The sequence below is a fragment of the Typopeltis vanoorti genome, chromosome 20 (genome assembly GCF_054136105.1).
Source record: "Typopeltis vanoorti isolate ZY-2024b chromosome 20, IOZ_Tvanoo_1.0, whole genome shotgun sequence".
In the NCBI taxonomy this organism is placed as follows: Eukaryota; Metazoa; Arthropoda; class Arachnida; order Uropygi; family Thelyphonidae; genus Typopeltis; species Typopeltis vanoorti.
In genome coordinates this window covers 12,801,951-12,816,520 of record NC_143568.1, presented here as the reverse complement: position 1 = coordinate 12,816,520, position 14,570 = coordinate 12,801,951, and the positions used below count along the sequence as shown (strand labels likewise).

Below are 14,570 nucleotides of genomic sequence, written 5' to 3'. Positions count from 1 at the left end.
CATTACCATATATCCTTTGGTAATGCAAAAGTTGTAGGACTATCATATTTTCTAAGAGTTCAACAGTTCAAACTTTATAACATAAGTGAATCATTTTTATTATGACCTTTTTCTTGACCACTAGAATTAATAAATTAAAGACTTAATTCTGTATGTTATTCAAGTAAATAATAGTTTAATATCCAACATTTTACTGACTGATATATGTCAGCATTTTCAAAGGATACTCTGGTAAGCAATAGAAAGTAACAAAAAATAGGAAACTAACCGACAATTCTAAAAATTATATAAAGTTATCACTGTGCGTGATACAATGATATAATATGTGCGTCGCAAGTACATCGTTTTATTTGTTAAGAAATTTATTGTAATTTTCATGAAAGTTCATTTCTTTTTGGTTAAATGATCTGATTAAGAGTTTTCTATATATCTGGTAAGATTAGGCCTTGATTCTTATTTAAGTTACCTGTTGAACGGGAGACTGTAGCAGTTAAATGTTCTGGAATGGTAGCTCTCTTCTATGTAGGGCATATGGCTCATATACCATTCAATATTATGGTTGGTAGAGGCAAAGTGGGAAGAAAGGCCTGATATATCCTGTCTGTTGTTCCTTACATAGCCTATGTGTTCCTTCTTTCAAAACTTCTAGATGTCTGTCCGATGTAATTAATACTGCATGAACAGGGTATGCTATAAACTCCAGAGTATTTGTAGAAAGGATGGCCATCTTTCGGTGATCTTATAAACTTTTGAATGGTCTCAATAGGTTTGAAGGTTACTCTGTAATTTTTATTGTAATTTTCATGAAAATTATAATAAATTTCTCAACAAATAAAATGTTGTACTTGCGACACGCGTATTATATCATTGTATCACGCACAGTGATAACTTTATAAAATTTTTAGAATTGTCGGTTAGTTTCCAAGTTTTTGTTACTTTCTATTGCTTACCAGTGTATCCTTTGAAAATGCTGACAGATATCAGTCAGTGAAATGTCGGATATTAAACTATTATTTACTAGACTAACATACAGAATTAAGTCTTTAATTTATTAATAAGTGAATCATGTTGTAAACCTTGGTCAGAGAAGTTCATGAAATTCAAGTTGTAAATTATATGCTTTTCATAAAACATACATACCTCATTAAGTAAAAGCATTGATTCAGATCCAGTTTCTGATCCAGAATCATTATGTTTGACCTTCAAATAAAAAAAAAAAAAAAGAAAGAAATTACAACACATTTTATAAAAAAAAAATGCTTAAAAATTATTCATTGTCATTCAGATCTCAATTAGATTATACCTGATCTATTTTCTGAATGAAGAAAGTTTTAACATTTCCGAAGATTATTTCTTCTTCTTGTTCTAGGTTATACCTTACATTTGGTTTGAGTAAAATCTGTAAGACAAAAAGAAAATAATAAATAAATAAATTAAATTATAATTCTTAACATGAAAATAATAAAAAGATAACTGGATACTGAATAATAAGAAAAAAAACATATTTTCTAAGATAGATGATTTTAAAATTATTTATAAGTGATAAGAAACAAAGTATATAGCAGAGGTGGCCAAGTTTCCTAGGCCCAAGAGCCACATAAGATGTTTGTGATGAGCAAGATATCAAATGTTATATGACACAGAAGATACAGGTTTCTCACTCTTAAAAGTAAAGGAAAGCTCTCCTCCCATTCCTGCTTAAAGAGCTGGCCAAATCTCAGCTCTAGAGCAACTCTCAAGGCAATTTTGGTTTTTATTATGTTTATCATAACAGACAAAAATACATGATACATATATATTTTTCACAGACATATCAGTACATACAGGGTGTTCGGGATAAATTTGACAGTTTCGTAAGGAAAAAGAAAATCTTCTTTGTATCTATTAAATTTAATGAATTGACAAAAAAACATTACAGGCAGAGTTAATTACAATACTATCAACAAGATTTACTCAAAATAACCACCATTAGCATCGATCACAGCTTCAATTCTGCTTCGGAACCTCGAACAAGCTGATGCTACAGTCTCCCTGGGAAGGGCCGCAAAAACTGTTTTAATTTTATCCATTAACTGGGCTTTTGTATTACTGGAAGTGTGATTGGTGTCTTTTTCAACTGCGCCCCATACAAAATAATCCATGGGGTTAAGGTCTGGGGAGTTTGGAGGCCAAACATTTGGACTGGTGAAGTCGTAGAAATTTTCAGACAACCATTTTTGACTTTTCCCAGAGGTGTGGCAAGGGGCCGAATCCTGCTGCCATACATACGGCCTACCATTGGCTACCCTTGTTATCCAGGGCTGGACTACAGTTAGCAACTCCACGAACAAAGCCCGAATTCCAATGCCAGGGTTCTTCAGCACCTGTTCCTGCAGATTTGCGAGGAATTCTGCTGTACGAACGCAATCAGATCGTCTGCTAGGGATCTTTCTTCTTGCTACATCCTCGTAGTCACCATTGCAAGTCTCTAGTTCATGCCTGATTGTTTTTACTGTATTCAGGGAGCATTGGGCAGCAGTCGTAATATCCTTATTTTGATGGCGGGCACGAATCATCATGATACAAGTTATTCTCTTCCATGATTCAGGTGGGTTCCAGCTATCCATCCTTTCTGACATCTTGTATAGGAATGAAGAAGGGTCCAAACTTTTAAATGAAGAGAAGTGTGTGTTAATACATGTAACTTACGGAAAAATATAATTAATTATAAATATGTCAAATTTATCCCGAACACCCTGTATAATAACACACATAAAATACAATGAATATAAATACATATATTTTTTACATAATATAAACAATCATCATCATCATCATCATCAAATTCCTGACATGTACCCTCAAGGGATGTTACAGGATATCATGACAGTACTACCTGAAGAACCAGGTGGTATGAAATTCTATCATGTTGTACCATCATTTTATTTGTGGTTTAAGCTAATAAGAATACAATTTGGTTGGCTAAATTCCAAATTGTCAGCCTATCCTCATTTGTTCAGTATCCAGGTAGATAGCTAACAGGGTGCACCACGAGAAGGTGAGGATCGGACATTAGGTCAGAAGCCCTGGTTGGTTCTCTGCATTTCTTTAAAGGTTATGTGGAGGTCTCCTCTCAGTTATATAGCTTTCACCCTTAAGCACCCCTAATATAAACAAATATAATATAAAAAAAATGAAAATTTGAACTGGCAAAATATGTCATGCATATATTTTGTCTGCATAGCAGGCACCAACAGAATAATGTAATTAACAGCCATCGCCACTCACAAGCATCTAGCAGTGCTCCTCAACTTATCCTGCGGGCAATGTGTTATGACGAGTGAGTTTTAATATTGGTTTCTGCTTTATATTTCCATTTCTTATCTTTGTTTGTTTGTTCATTTTAATAAACTAAGGACTTGTGAAACTTTTACTTCTAAAGCTGGGAAAAGCAACCAGTTTTAAAATTCATTTCCTTGTCACAACACAGTGCTCACAACAGAAGTCGAGGAGCACTGCTAGATGCTAGTGAGTGGCAATGAGCGTAAATTTCATTATCCTGTTGGTGCCTGCATTCAGAACAAAATGTATGCATGATATATTTTATTGTCATCACTGGTATATATATATACAGTTGTCTATCACGACAGCAAACACCATTACGACAGATTCATTGCTTTGAATATAACAAACAAGTCCTGTGTTTCCTATAACATGTTTACTATAAAGAGAGCCAATTATATGAAGCATGCTCAAAAAATTTTCAAACTCATTACCAGATGATACTAGTTTAGAGAAAATCTGCTAGACCATTAATATTTCAAACTTATTATTGTATTACTGCTGCATCATAAATTTAATGTACATGTGCTACTTAAAAGAACAACATGTGTGCATTTCTGGTTCAAATAGTAGAAAATGACCACAGAAACCTTCCCCATACATTAAAATTTTCTTATTTACTGAGAAAGTTTTAAGTAAAACCATTGTTTTGGGTGCCCAAAATAAGCCAGATGCATTAATTTCAATCTAAAAGTACATACTGATTTTTTTTTCTTTTTTTATTAACACTCATGAAATTGTGCATTGTAAATTCAACTCAAAGAGTTGTCAACTAACAATTTTATTCAGATGTTCTGCATCATCTGTGGCAAAAACTAAAAAGTGTAGCACTAGATGGTTTTTCACACTATGGCAATGCCTCACCTCATTCTACTTTGTCAGTACAGGAATTAGGGCTAAAAACAGGCTCACTGTTGTTTTGCACCTATCTTGTAATAGTGTTGCGAGTGGCCAAATTTTTGACAACTGTGGCATTGTCCAGTAGATGCCTTCCAACGTAATGGTTCTGGTTTTATTGTCAGGTCACAAACTGTTTTTAGGTTGTACATTTCTTGGTACTTTTGCTGATTAAGACTAAGACAAGAGGCATTGGCCATTTATCTGCTTGGAGCATATGGCTAACTTTAATAGGGTTTAATTGAGACTTCCTCAGTGGAAACAGATTCTGTAATACCACGCAGAACCATATTGAAGTTTTTTTTTTTCACTTTTTAAAACAAATGTGCGATATTGGACTTTTTATCATCTAAAAGTTTAGCGAATGTGTGGTAGTTGGCTACCATCTCTGGCTGTATTTGGAGCCCATCATCTGTGTTTATAGACATCTGAGGGCTGGGGCAACTTTCATCCATTGTTCCTTGGCTCACAGGATAACAGGAAGAACTCTTTCTTTACGTTGGTTTGTTTCTATTTCCATGCGGGTTGCAGTTTCATTTCATGTTGTTTTCTTGCATTGTTTTTTCCTTCAGACTTTTCAGAACCTGTCTTGTTCCTCAGCTATTTCCTGAGTTAAATATGAGCCAGATTAAGAGTAAAGAGTCTGGAACTCTGGTCTGTTGTTGATTGAAGCGGTTGTGGGCTTCTCATGCTCAACCTGGAGTCAATCAAACTATTTTGTTTGCAAGAAGTCATAAAAACTTCTGAATTGTGCAAATGCCTGCTCAAACTCTCTAAGTTTTCCCGCTGGGGGATCACCCATTTAGAGTTCGTAGATCAATCCCAAATTCTAAGTAAAGAGAAGAGATATAAAAAAAAAAAAAATTAAAAGAAGAGAGAAATAAAATAAATATAGTAATTAGCTGGTATTTAGTCCAGAGAAACTTCGAACCCAAAGTCACTGTGAAAAGGTGTAATACATTATTAAAATATTCTGGATTAGAGCTAGCTGTTGAAAGTTTTTCACTTGGTTATAAATTAAATTAAAGATGCCAAAAAATGAGAAATTATTACTAAGGCAATTAATGCAAAATCATTAGCCTCATGTAGCTCTGTTATGAAGATGTTTCATGTGCAACTTTTGTTTGCTTATACTTGGATAAAGGATTAAACAAGAATATAATTTCTTGGCATCTTTAATTTAATTTATTTATAACTAAGTGCAAATACTTTCAGCAACTAGCTCTAACCAGAGTATTTTAATAATAAGGTGTTACATGTTTAACCCAATTGTATATGGAAAATATATGACTGCTGCATTACTTCAACCTTTCTAATTCTTCTGTGTCTGGCTCTCACTGATGATATTTAATAATGTTCTTCTTTGGGCTCGGTGGTAGGTTTCATCTGTTACTGAGTGAACCCACTGCTGAGATTTTTGTCCTGGAGTGATTGAGGTCAGGAGTGATGAGTTTAATAGTGATCCTTTATAATCACTCAGTGAGATTTAGAGTGATCTTCTAGATCACCCAGAGTTTTTGGAGAGCGTTACCCTTGCGCTTTAACAGTATCTCAATAAAGGTCGAAACTGGTCTGGGTAGTGGTCCTTCCTATAATTCATAGCATTACACACACGCATGAAAGGGTGTGTGGTTTGCAATATTGGATACGAAGGCAATTAATGTGAAGTCATTAGCCTCTACATACAAGCAGTCTTGTGGTGAAGTTCTTCATACACAAACTTTGTTAACCACCTTACCGGCCATTGTGGATCAAATACACATCCTCATACACTTCATATCCATCATATATTTCAATGTAATATCAATGGTATTACAATTTTAATATGCACTTCGCATCCATGATAACCTTGACGTCTATAGACATCTTGGCCGGTAGCATGGTTAACTTACACTTGGATAATGGATTAAACAAAAACATACTTTTTTGGTATCTTTAATTTATAACAAAGTGAAAAAACATTCAACAACTAGCTCTAATCCATGAATTTTTTTTTATATTTTTGACACTGTCTCCGAAAACAAATATTAGATACAATAGGCATCCTGGCATGCAAATTTCAAATATCCAATAGAAACTGATCTCCCATTCAACAGGTCTACACATAATACAAATCATGCCTATACAAATACAGGTTGTGACCAGATGACTTCATTCCAGTTTATTTACTTGCTCAGTGGTTTAGCCACATCTTCCATACCTTCAGGATGGCAAGTTGTCATGATTTAAATGATTCTTTGAGATGGCGAGCAGTTGAATGACTTGAAGTCAGACTATCACAGTCAAAGATGACATGTAGACTTAATGTGTCATGAAATGTCATCTCAGCACTATGGATGCAATTTTAAGAAACAGGAACCATTATAGAGTTGACCAAGATCACCTGAGGGCTACATCAACCACAACAAACTGTTGTGTGGCTTTAACAAGGTGGAACTCTATGATGTCCTGTCTCCAACTGTCTCCTCAGGTTGCTGCAGCCTCAGATGAAAACATGTCTAACCAGACTGTGTTAAGAATGCTCAATTCAAGTAGACTATGCAAGGAAGCCAGTGGTATCCCATTAACCGCAAATCACTGCAAAGCTTGCTGAAACTGGTGCAATAACATGTGACCGAGTCCTGACAAACGGGATAGAGTTTTATTTTCTAATGAGCCCTGTTTAAGCCTCCGAATGGATTCTATACATTGTTTTTTCTGGAAAGGATGATCAATGCAATACTATTCCACCAATAGCAGAGAAAGGGACATTCTGGCAGAGGCAGTGTTCTTGAGTGGGGCAAAATAATGAACAATAACTGCAGCACCTCTCTTCATTGGTTTGACAAGGATACCGAATTCCACAGAGGTACTGGGAACAGATTCTTAAACCCAATGAGTTGACTTTTTACAGTTGGCCCAGATTTTCTTCTCATGCATGAGACTGTCACTTCCCATAGAGTTCAAGAGGTGGAGGAGTATCCTGAAACTGAAGGTATCAAACGAATGTTGGACATTTATAATGCATTACATGCAGATAGCATCATCTTGGTCATTTAGTGAGCTGGTCTGCTCTGGTGAATGAATGAGATTTGTTGCCACAGAATCTTATAGACACCCTTATACTGAACATTAACAATTGTATATGTATTCTTGTCAGGCCTGTTTAGCAGTGAGGGATCATACAACACAATGATGCTATGTGACCATTTTTTCAAATATATTGTGTTGACTTATGCAACATGATTATTTTGGTAATTCTTATACCCCCCCACCACCCTGCATAATGTCCGTTATAATTGTCTGATGTTTCATATTGCTGCCTGATTTCATAGCTATTCTACTGTACCATACCAAATCTTGTCCTACTACATAGCAAACTACATGAGTTACACCACATTTTCTACATGCTTTGTTAATTTTGTTGAGCAGTATATATTATATTATTATACTATAATGTTATATATATTATTATACTATACTATGCTGAATTATACTATATACTATTATACACTGCTATATGCTTTATTTTGTCTTTACTTACATAATTTATGTGTATAGTAAGTTCATCATGATAAAAAGTAATTGAGAAAGAGGGCTATTATTGTAAATGAGCTGATGAAAAGCTTAAACAGCAGGAAGAGTGTGTGTGTGTGTGTGTGTGTGTGTGTGTGTGTGTGTGTGTGTGTGTGTGTGTGTGTGTGTGTGTGTGTGTGTGTGTGTGATTTGCAAATGCAGTTTGTGCCAAGCAAAATAGCCTAAGTTCACAGTGAAGTGATTGTAACAAGGTTGAGATACCAAGAGGAAATTCAGTTTAGATAAGATCGAAGGTGTCTTTTATGTGGAACATTAGTGAACAGAGAGGAAACATCAAAACTGACCATTATGCTGGAATGATGGAGGGTAAGGTTTTCTATACTAGATTTAAACTGGATGGAGTGTTTTTTTTTTCTTTTTAATGTTGAACCCATACATGAGAGGTTGGCTGATCAACCTATGTATATTAGTACCCATATATATACATAATATCAGAATATTATGTATATATATATGGGTAGTGGGTTGGGAAAGGAGAAACTTGTTTATATTTGATTTAAAACCCTGTATATTGTATTCCTTGGAAAATATGTCAGGGGAAGACTATTCAACAGTGCAGCTGTAGCAGCGATGGAGGAGGAGGAAAAGAAACTTGTTCTGTGGGTTTCAAGGTGTACTGTGAAAGGATGTTGGGCGGCAGCTGTATGTGTTCCAAGGGCTTAGTACAGAGCGGAGGAATTATTAATACTGTTTCAGATGAACATTTTCCATGGAAATATTTATAGAATATACAAATTGCAGAGACCAAACATCTATGTGAAAGTGAGGGGAATGAGATGGTAAGAGATGGGTCATTTATCAGTCTAATTGCTCTCCTCTGTATTGAGTCAAGGATTTTCAGGGAGTTTTTAGGAGCCCCACTCCAAATGTGAGAAGAGTATTAGATAGCTGGGCAGATTTGTGATTTGTAAAAGGTTAACAGTTTAGAGGTGAAGTAACGTCTTGAGTGAAAGAGAAATCCTAGTTTTTTGGAAGTTGAGGATGCAATGGTTGTGATGTGTTTATGTCAGGAAAGGCCTGATGTTAAGGTAATTCCGAGAAGAGAAAAGAAATCTCATCTTGTCTGGAAATTTGAGTATCAAAAATAATACTGGGGGAAAATGGTTATTTTTTGTGAGAAATAAGGCGGAACTGGGTTTTTGATGAGGAAGTTGACGAGGTTATCTGAGCCCCATTGGAGGATGGCTTGAAGGTCAGAATTAAGGGAAGTTGTGATTGATGTTCTGTGATTGATGAAGTGAGTTGTGTAGGATAAGATTTATCAAGTGAAAGGTAGGAGTGCAATGTGCTGTCATCTGCAAAACTGTGTATTGGGATGGAGGTCAACTGAAGAGGTAATTGATATACAAAAGGAAGAGGATCGGTGAGAGAACTGAACCTTGCGGGACTCCAGCATTAGATGTTGGATGGTGAGAGGATAGGGAGCCATACACCATCACCTCCCCCATACAACAACTTTAGTGTTGTTGCATGGGGGAGGAGATCAGCACTAAGTTGTGGTAGGAATTACTGGGGGGGGGCTCACTACATTCACTGCATATTTGGAAGGTTCATTGGAACGAAAGAGATCTAGAGTATTTGGGGAGTGGTTCAGATTATCTGTATACAGTCCAAATGATAGGAGTTTGTTTAGTAAGCCATTGTACCACACTTGGTCAAAGGCTTTAGAGATATCAAGTGCAACCACTTGGAATTCACCAAATTTCTCCACGGCATTTGTCCAGAGATGGGGGATATATGAGAGTAAATCTGAGCAGGCATCGACGGAATCTGTACTGATGGTCGCTTAATAGTTGGGTACCTTCAAGGTAGAATAGGAGTTTAGAATTGATGGTTTTCTCCATCAGTTTAGATAGAACTAAGGTTAAGAGCTAAGATAGGGCAATAGTTAGATGGCAGTAATTTGTCACCCTCTTTAGGAATGAGTTGAATATAGGACAATTTCCAGGCTTTGGGGTATATACCAGTGGAGTAAGAGTATGTACAGATGACATAGGAGTCAATTCTGGTGCACAGACCTTCAGTACAACTGGAGGAATGCCAATAGGGTCAGGAGACTTATATTGTGTCTAATTTAGATAACAGGTTTATGATCTCTTTCTGGAAAAAGGATGCAGGGGGGCATTCTATGTTGGGTAGTTGGAATGACTGGAGGACGTTTGCCATTGTCAGTTATGCATGCATTGGAGGCAAAGAAAAAGCTAATCTCTTGGCTCTTTGCCAGGAGATTAGCTTTTTCAGTGGGAGATGTTGCAATTGAGCCATCTGGGTATGATAGGGGTGGGAATAGTGTAGCTCAAAAGCTATGACCAACTGCTTTGGCAAGAAACCAAAAGGCATGGTTGCTGTTTGGACAGGCTGTAAGTTTCCTGCTTTTTGTCTGGGGGAAGACTGGTTAAAATTCTGTTTTGGAAGCATTGATAAATTTCTTGCATATTGATTTCAACTTGATTTGAGCTAGTTGTGGTATGCTTGATTTTCATTTGTACAGCCAAAAAAAAAAAAAAAAGCCTTGGCACAAATTTTGGAGAACCAGAGTTTAGATAGGGGACGGCAGTTCAGAGAAGTGTGAGGGAATGTATGATTTCATGCCAGTGAGGATTACTTTCGTGATAAGTTAGGTGTATATGTTTGGATTGGAAGACTGAAAACGATAGTCCAACTAATCGAATAAAGCATAGTAGTCTCAGAGGCTGTCCCATTTGGCACTGTTATAATACCAAACTACTTTTGTATGGGAGTGACTGTGTAAGCATTGTTGCATGAGGGAGGAGATCAGCACTAGGTTGTGAATTACCCGGGGGGAAGGGGGGAAGGGGGGAGGGGGGAGAGCTCACTACATTCACTGCATATTTGGAAGGGTCATTGGTAAGAAAGAGATCTAGAGTATCTGGTGTTCTGGTCGGCATGTGAACAATTTGTGTAAGGTCGTTAGTGATGGCAAATGTTTCAGCATCTTTGCCTGCAGAATCTGTACAACTGGAAGAAGAAAGCCAGTTGGTGTTACGGACATTAAAATCACCTAGAAGAATGATTTCACTGTTAGGAGAATGGGAATGGAGAAAATCAACTTTTAAGGATAGGAAATTAAAGAGCTCAGAGTGGTTGGTGGTATAAGGAGAGTGATAGAGACAGCAGATGAATTTGACTGAGTGGGGGAGGGATATTTTTAACCAAAGAAGGTCGATGTTGGGCGATTCTAGGTTAAGTGCTCTCTGGCAGAGTATGTCAGAGCAGATATGCACAGATGCCACTCTTGGGTCAAAAGGAGTTAAATAGTGTGTAGTTTGGAAGGTTGAGATGGCTAGTGCTGGGAGAGGATGAGATTTGAGTTTCTGTCAAAAAGAGTAGGTGGGAGTTTGGTGGACTGCAGATGGTAGTGGAGACTATTAAGGTTGGAGCTGAGGCCACGGATATTGGTAAAATCGATGTGCAAAGTTCTGTGAGGCATGTAAATGTACTCACATCATATATGTGAGTACATTTACGATGATTTGACCACAAGGGTCTTGCACGTTTCTTATCCAGTGCCTGCATACTGGTCTCCTTGGTGGCGTCACTTGATTTTTGCACTAGCTTGGTTTGTTTATACTCTATGACGTGTTTCTTCTAGTTGTCTTCGGAGGTGACGTCTTTGTTCCCTCTGGGCAAAAGAAAATCAGGCAGAGGACGCACATACAATTGGGAGCAAGTGTCCTTAGCTTGTTGTTTACATCGTTATTAATTTGCATATGTTTGTCGGTGTGTCACAGGTTACTTTCACGAGACGCAGGAAGTTCGTTCCATCCTTTCTTTTGTTTATGCCATAGCGTCAAATGCCATTGTTTCAGATGGCATTTGACGATATTTCTGGGACTGAAGTTGCATTCTCTTGCTAATTTGCTGATGTCTTCTTTTAATGATTTACTATTTTCTGCTGTAAAGTTCAGAATAATGGTTGAGTCGCCTTTTTTTTTTTTTCCGGCCTTGAGCGACTTGTGTACTGTTGATGCGATTAGGTGATGGAGTTCGTTAGCGGGCACTTGTTGTCGAGTATCTTGACCTTAGTTTCCAGCTTTTGGATTTTGGAAGAGAAAGTATGATCATAGTATTAAGGTGTTGTTTGAGGTTTTCAACTCGATTGCCTAGGTTCAGTAGCTGTTTTACAGAAGGAAGGCACATCGAACAGAAGAAAGGCTGGTTGAGATCGATAAAAAGCTTGTGCGGCGATTAATCTATTTTCGTGCAGGAAGTATGTAGTCAGTGGCAACAGAAATCAAGAATCAAGAAAAATAGCACATTTATTAAAATTGGTCAATGTAACAACAGTCTTCAAACCAGTTAACAGCTTACAGAGTTTCCTACATTCCCCTAAAGACAATGTTCCTTTCTACAAATATCCTGGGATATACAAGATTCCCTGTTCTTGCAGAAAGGTGTATGTGAGTCAAACTAGCAGAAAGGTTCAAAATCCGTATAAAAGAACATGGTCATGTTGAAAATAAGAGAGAAGAAGCAGACTCTTTGCACATATCCTCGCGAACATCACATTATAGATTGGAAAGCTTCCTACATGATTACTTAGAAGAGAATACTTTCATCAGGTTCACACTAAATAGAAACCAAGGAATTATACTTCATAACATCTGGAAGTCATTAATGATGTAACATTTGTGACCTTTCATATGCTACCACTTCCCCTAGCAGGAGGCTTCACTCCCAAAACTATAGGATATATGGAAGTGACAATACATCATCCAGTGACATCTAACTAAGTAGCTGTCAGCCACAATGACAGTGAATGTTAAAATAACATTCAGTTAACCAATAAAAGGTCTCAGAGTCAAGTTAATCTGGTTAATCATTTTGATGGATTCAGTTAGTCTATATCTTGCATGGGTGGAGGGGGCAAGTATGGTTGGGATGTTAATATTTTTCTGATTTTAAGAAGTATTGTGAATGCAGTCAAAGTTCAGTAGTCAGGACGTTATGATCAGAGCAAATCAATTTTCCAAGAATCTATTAACTGATTTTGGATTTTCTGTAAACAGAGAATGCCAACGTTTAATCATGCTGGCATGTATTCAAGGTATCCAGTGTTGGATTCTGATTATGTAGAAATTAGAATAAATGTTGTTTGATTCAGAATCCAACATGACTTTCCGTCACAAGAACTATATTTGTCGTGACGTTCCTGAAGATAAAAAAGCTTTTCACTACTCCTTATCACCCCCAAGGAAATGGAATGTGTGAAAGGATGAATCGTACGCTGAAACAAACCCTATCCAAACTTGCTGATAATCACTTGTATAATTGGGATAAATTCCTTCCGCACACCCTTTTTGCCTGTAGGACAGCCCTGCATGCTGCCATAAAAGAAGCCCCTGCTGTAGTTTTATATGGTTTTGAACCACTGTTTCCCAGTGACTTCAAGAACACGCATGCAAACTCAGAATTCCCAGACATTGATCAGTATCTTAACAATATGATCTCTGAGAACAAAATTGCATATGATCTAGTAGCAGAAGCCAGTCAAAACAGCTCACAAAAGGCTAGAGCCTATGCTAATAAACTAAGAACCTATAAGGAATTAAAACCTGGGAGCTTAGTACTTTTGCGACAAGATCATAGTAACAAGAGAACAGGAAAGTTTGGAAAATGTGCAATAGGACCTTATGAAGTTGTTGAAAAGACATCTCCTGTCAACTTTCGAATAAGAGAATCTACAGGAATGAAAAGAACTCTGGTTGTCCACTCAGACCGACTGAAATTGTTCAAGAAGAGACCTGACAAATTAGTCTGCCTAGGAGATTCTTTAGAAGCAATATTGGGAAAGGAAAGGAATTACCATAGAAGAAGTAATTACAGACGGAACACAAATATTACAAAACAGCCCAAACACAGTGATATTAATACAGAGCATGAATTGAATTTGGAAGAGACGATCCCATACTACAGACATAAAAGACATGCGGAATTTGTTAATGACAGTAATAAGAAACTTAATGAGGAACAGAATGAGAATAAATGCACAAATCATGATAAGGAACCAAGTTTCATTCAAACTAGGTACTACTTGAGAAATCGGAAAAGAAATATGTAATCTAGGTTCCTCCATGAAGGAACCTAATAATAAAAAAAAATAAATAATTTTTTTTTAAAGGAAGAGTAAGCCTTTGTTGGATTCTGATTATGTAGAAATTAGAATAAATGTTGTTTGATTCAGAATCCAACATGACTTTCCGTCACAAGAACTATATTTGTAAATATTATTTGATGTAAATAACATAAATTATAATTGATATTATATAACTACCTTAATTATGTCAAATATTTAATTGCTTAATCAAAGAAATGTGTTAATGGTAAATAGATTCTGTATTAAATGTTATTAAGCTGTTTTATTTATTGTTATGTCAATATTGTAAGAACTTGTATTTGTAGTTTAACTGCGCATTTATTGAAATGCGATCATTCTATTTATTCCTTTTGTGAAAGCTTAATGTTATGTAATAACTCAATGTAGTTGTATAGCGTAATGTAACATTCGCGAGAATGTTTACGTCTATCGGTTGTCATGGAGACGCGTGAAAATAAACGGGCGCGTGTGAAGGGAGCGTTTGTGGAGAAGAGAGAAAATAGATACGTAGTTGTAAGTGAGAGTCGGAACGGAACTTTGGAACTATAAGGTAGCAAGGAAGTAAACTAAAGAAGTAGAAGTAATTAAAAGGTTCTTAGGGAAGAATTGAGTAGATTTTTTTTCATAAGTGAATCTTATAGTTGGCTGAAAGCAAAGT

At 36.5% G+C, this 14,570-nt stretch overlaps 1 protein-coding gene across 1 annotated transcript in view; it reads right to left on the bottom strand.

Annotated features, from left to right (window-relative positions):
* LOC150095241 (uncharacterized) overlaps nucleotides 1-14,570 on the bottom strand; it is a 267,888-nt gene that overhangs the window by 163,995 nt on the left and 89,323 nt on the right. The window contains exons 6-7 of the mRNA XM_090410764.1: nucleotides 1,304-1,399; nucleotides 1,141-1,200 (exon numbers count right to left, since the gene is read on the bottom strand). Of these exons, the coding sequence (XP_090266890.1) occupies nucleotides 1,141-1,200; nucleotides 1,304-1,399 (156 nt within the window). The remainder of the gene's footprint in view (nucleotides 1-1,140; nucleotides 1,201-1,303; nucleotides 1,400-14,570) is intronic.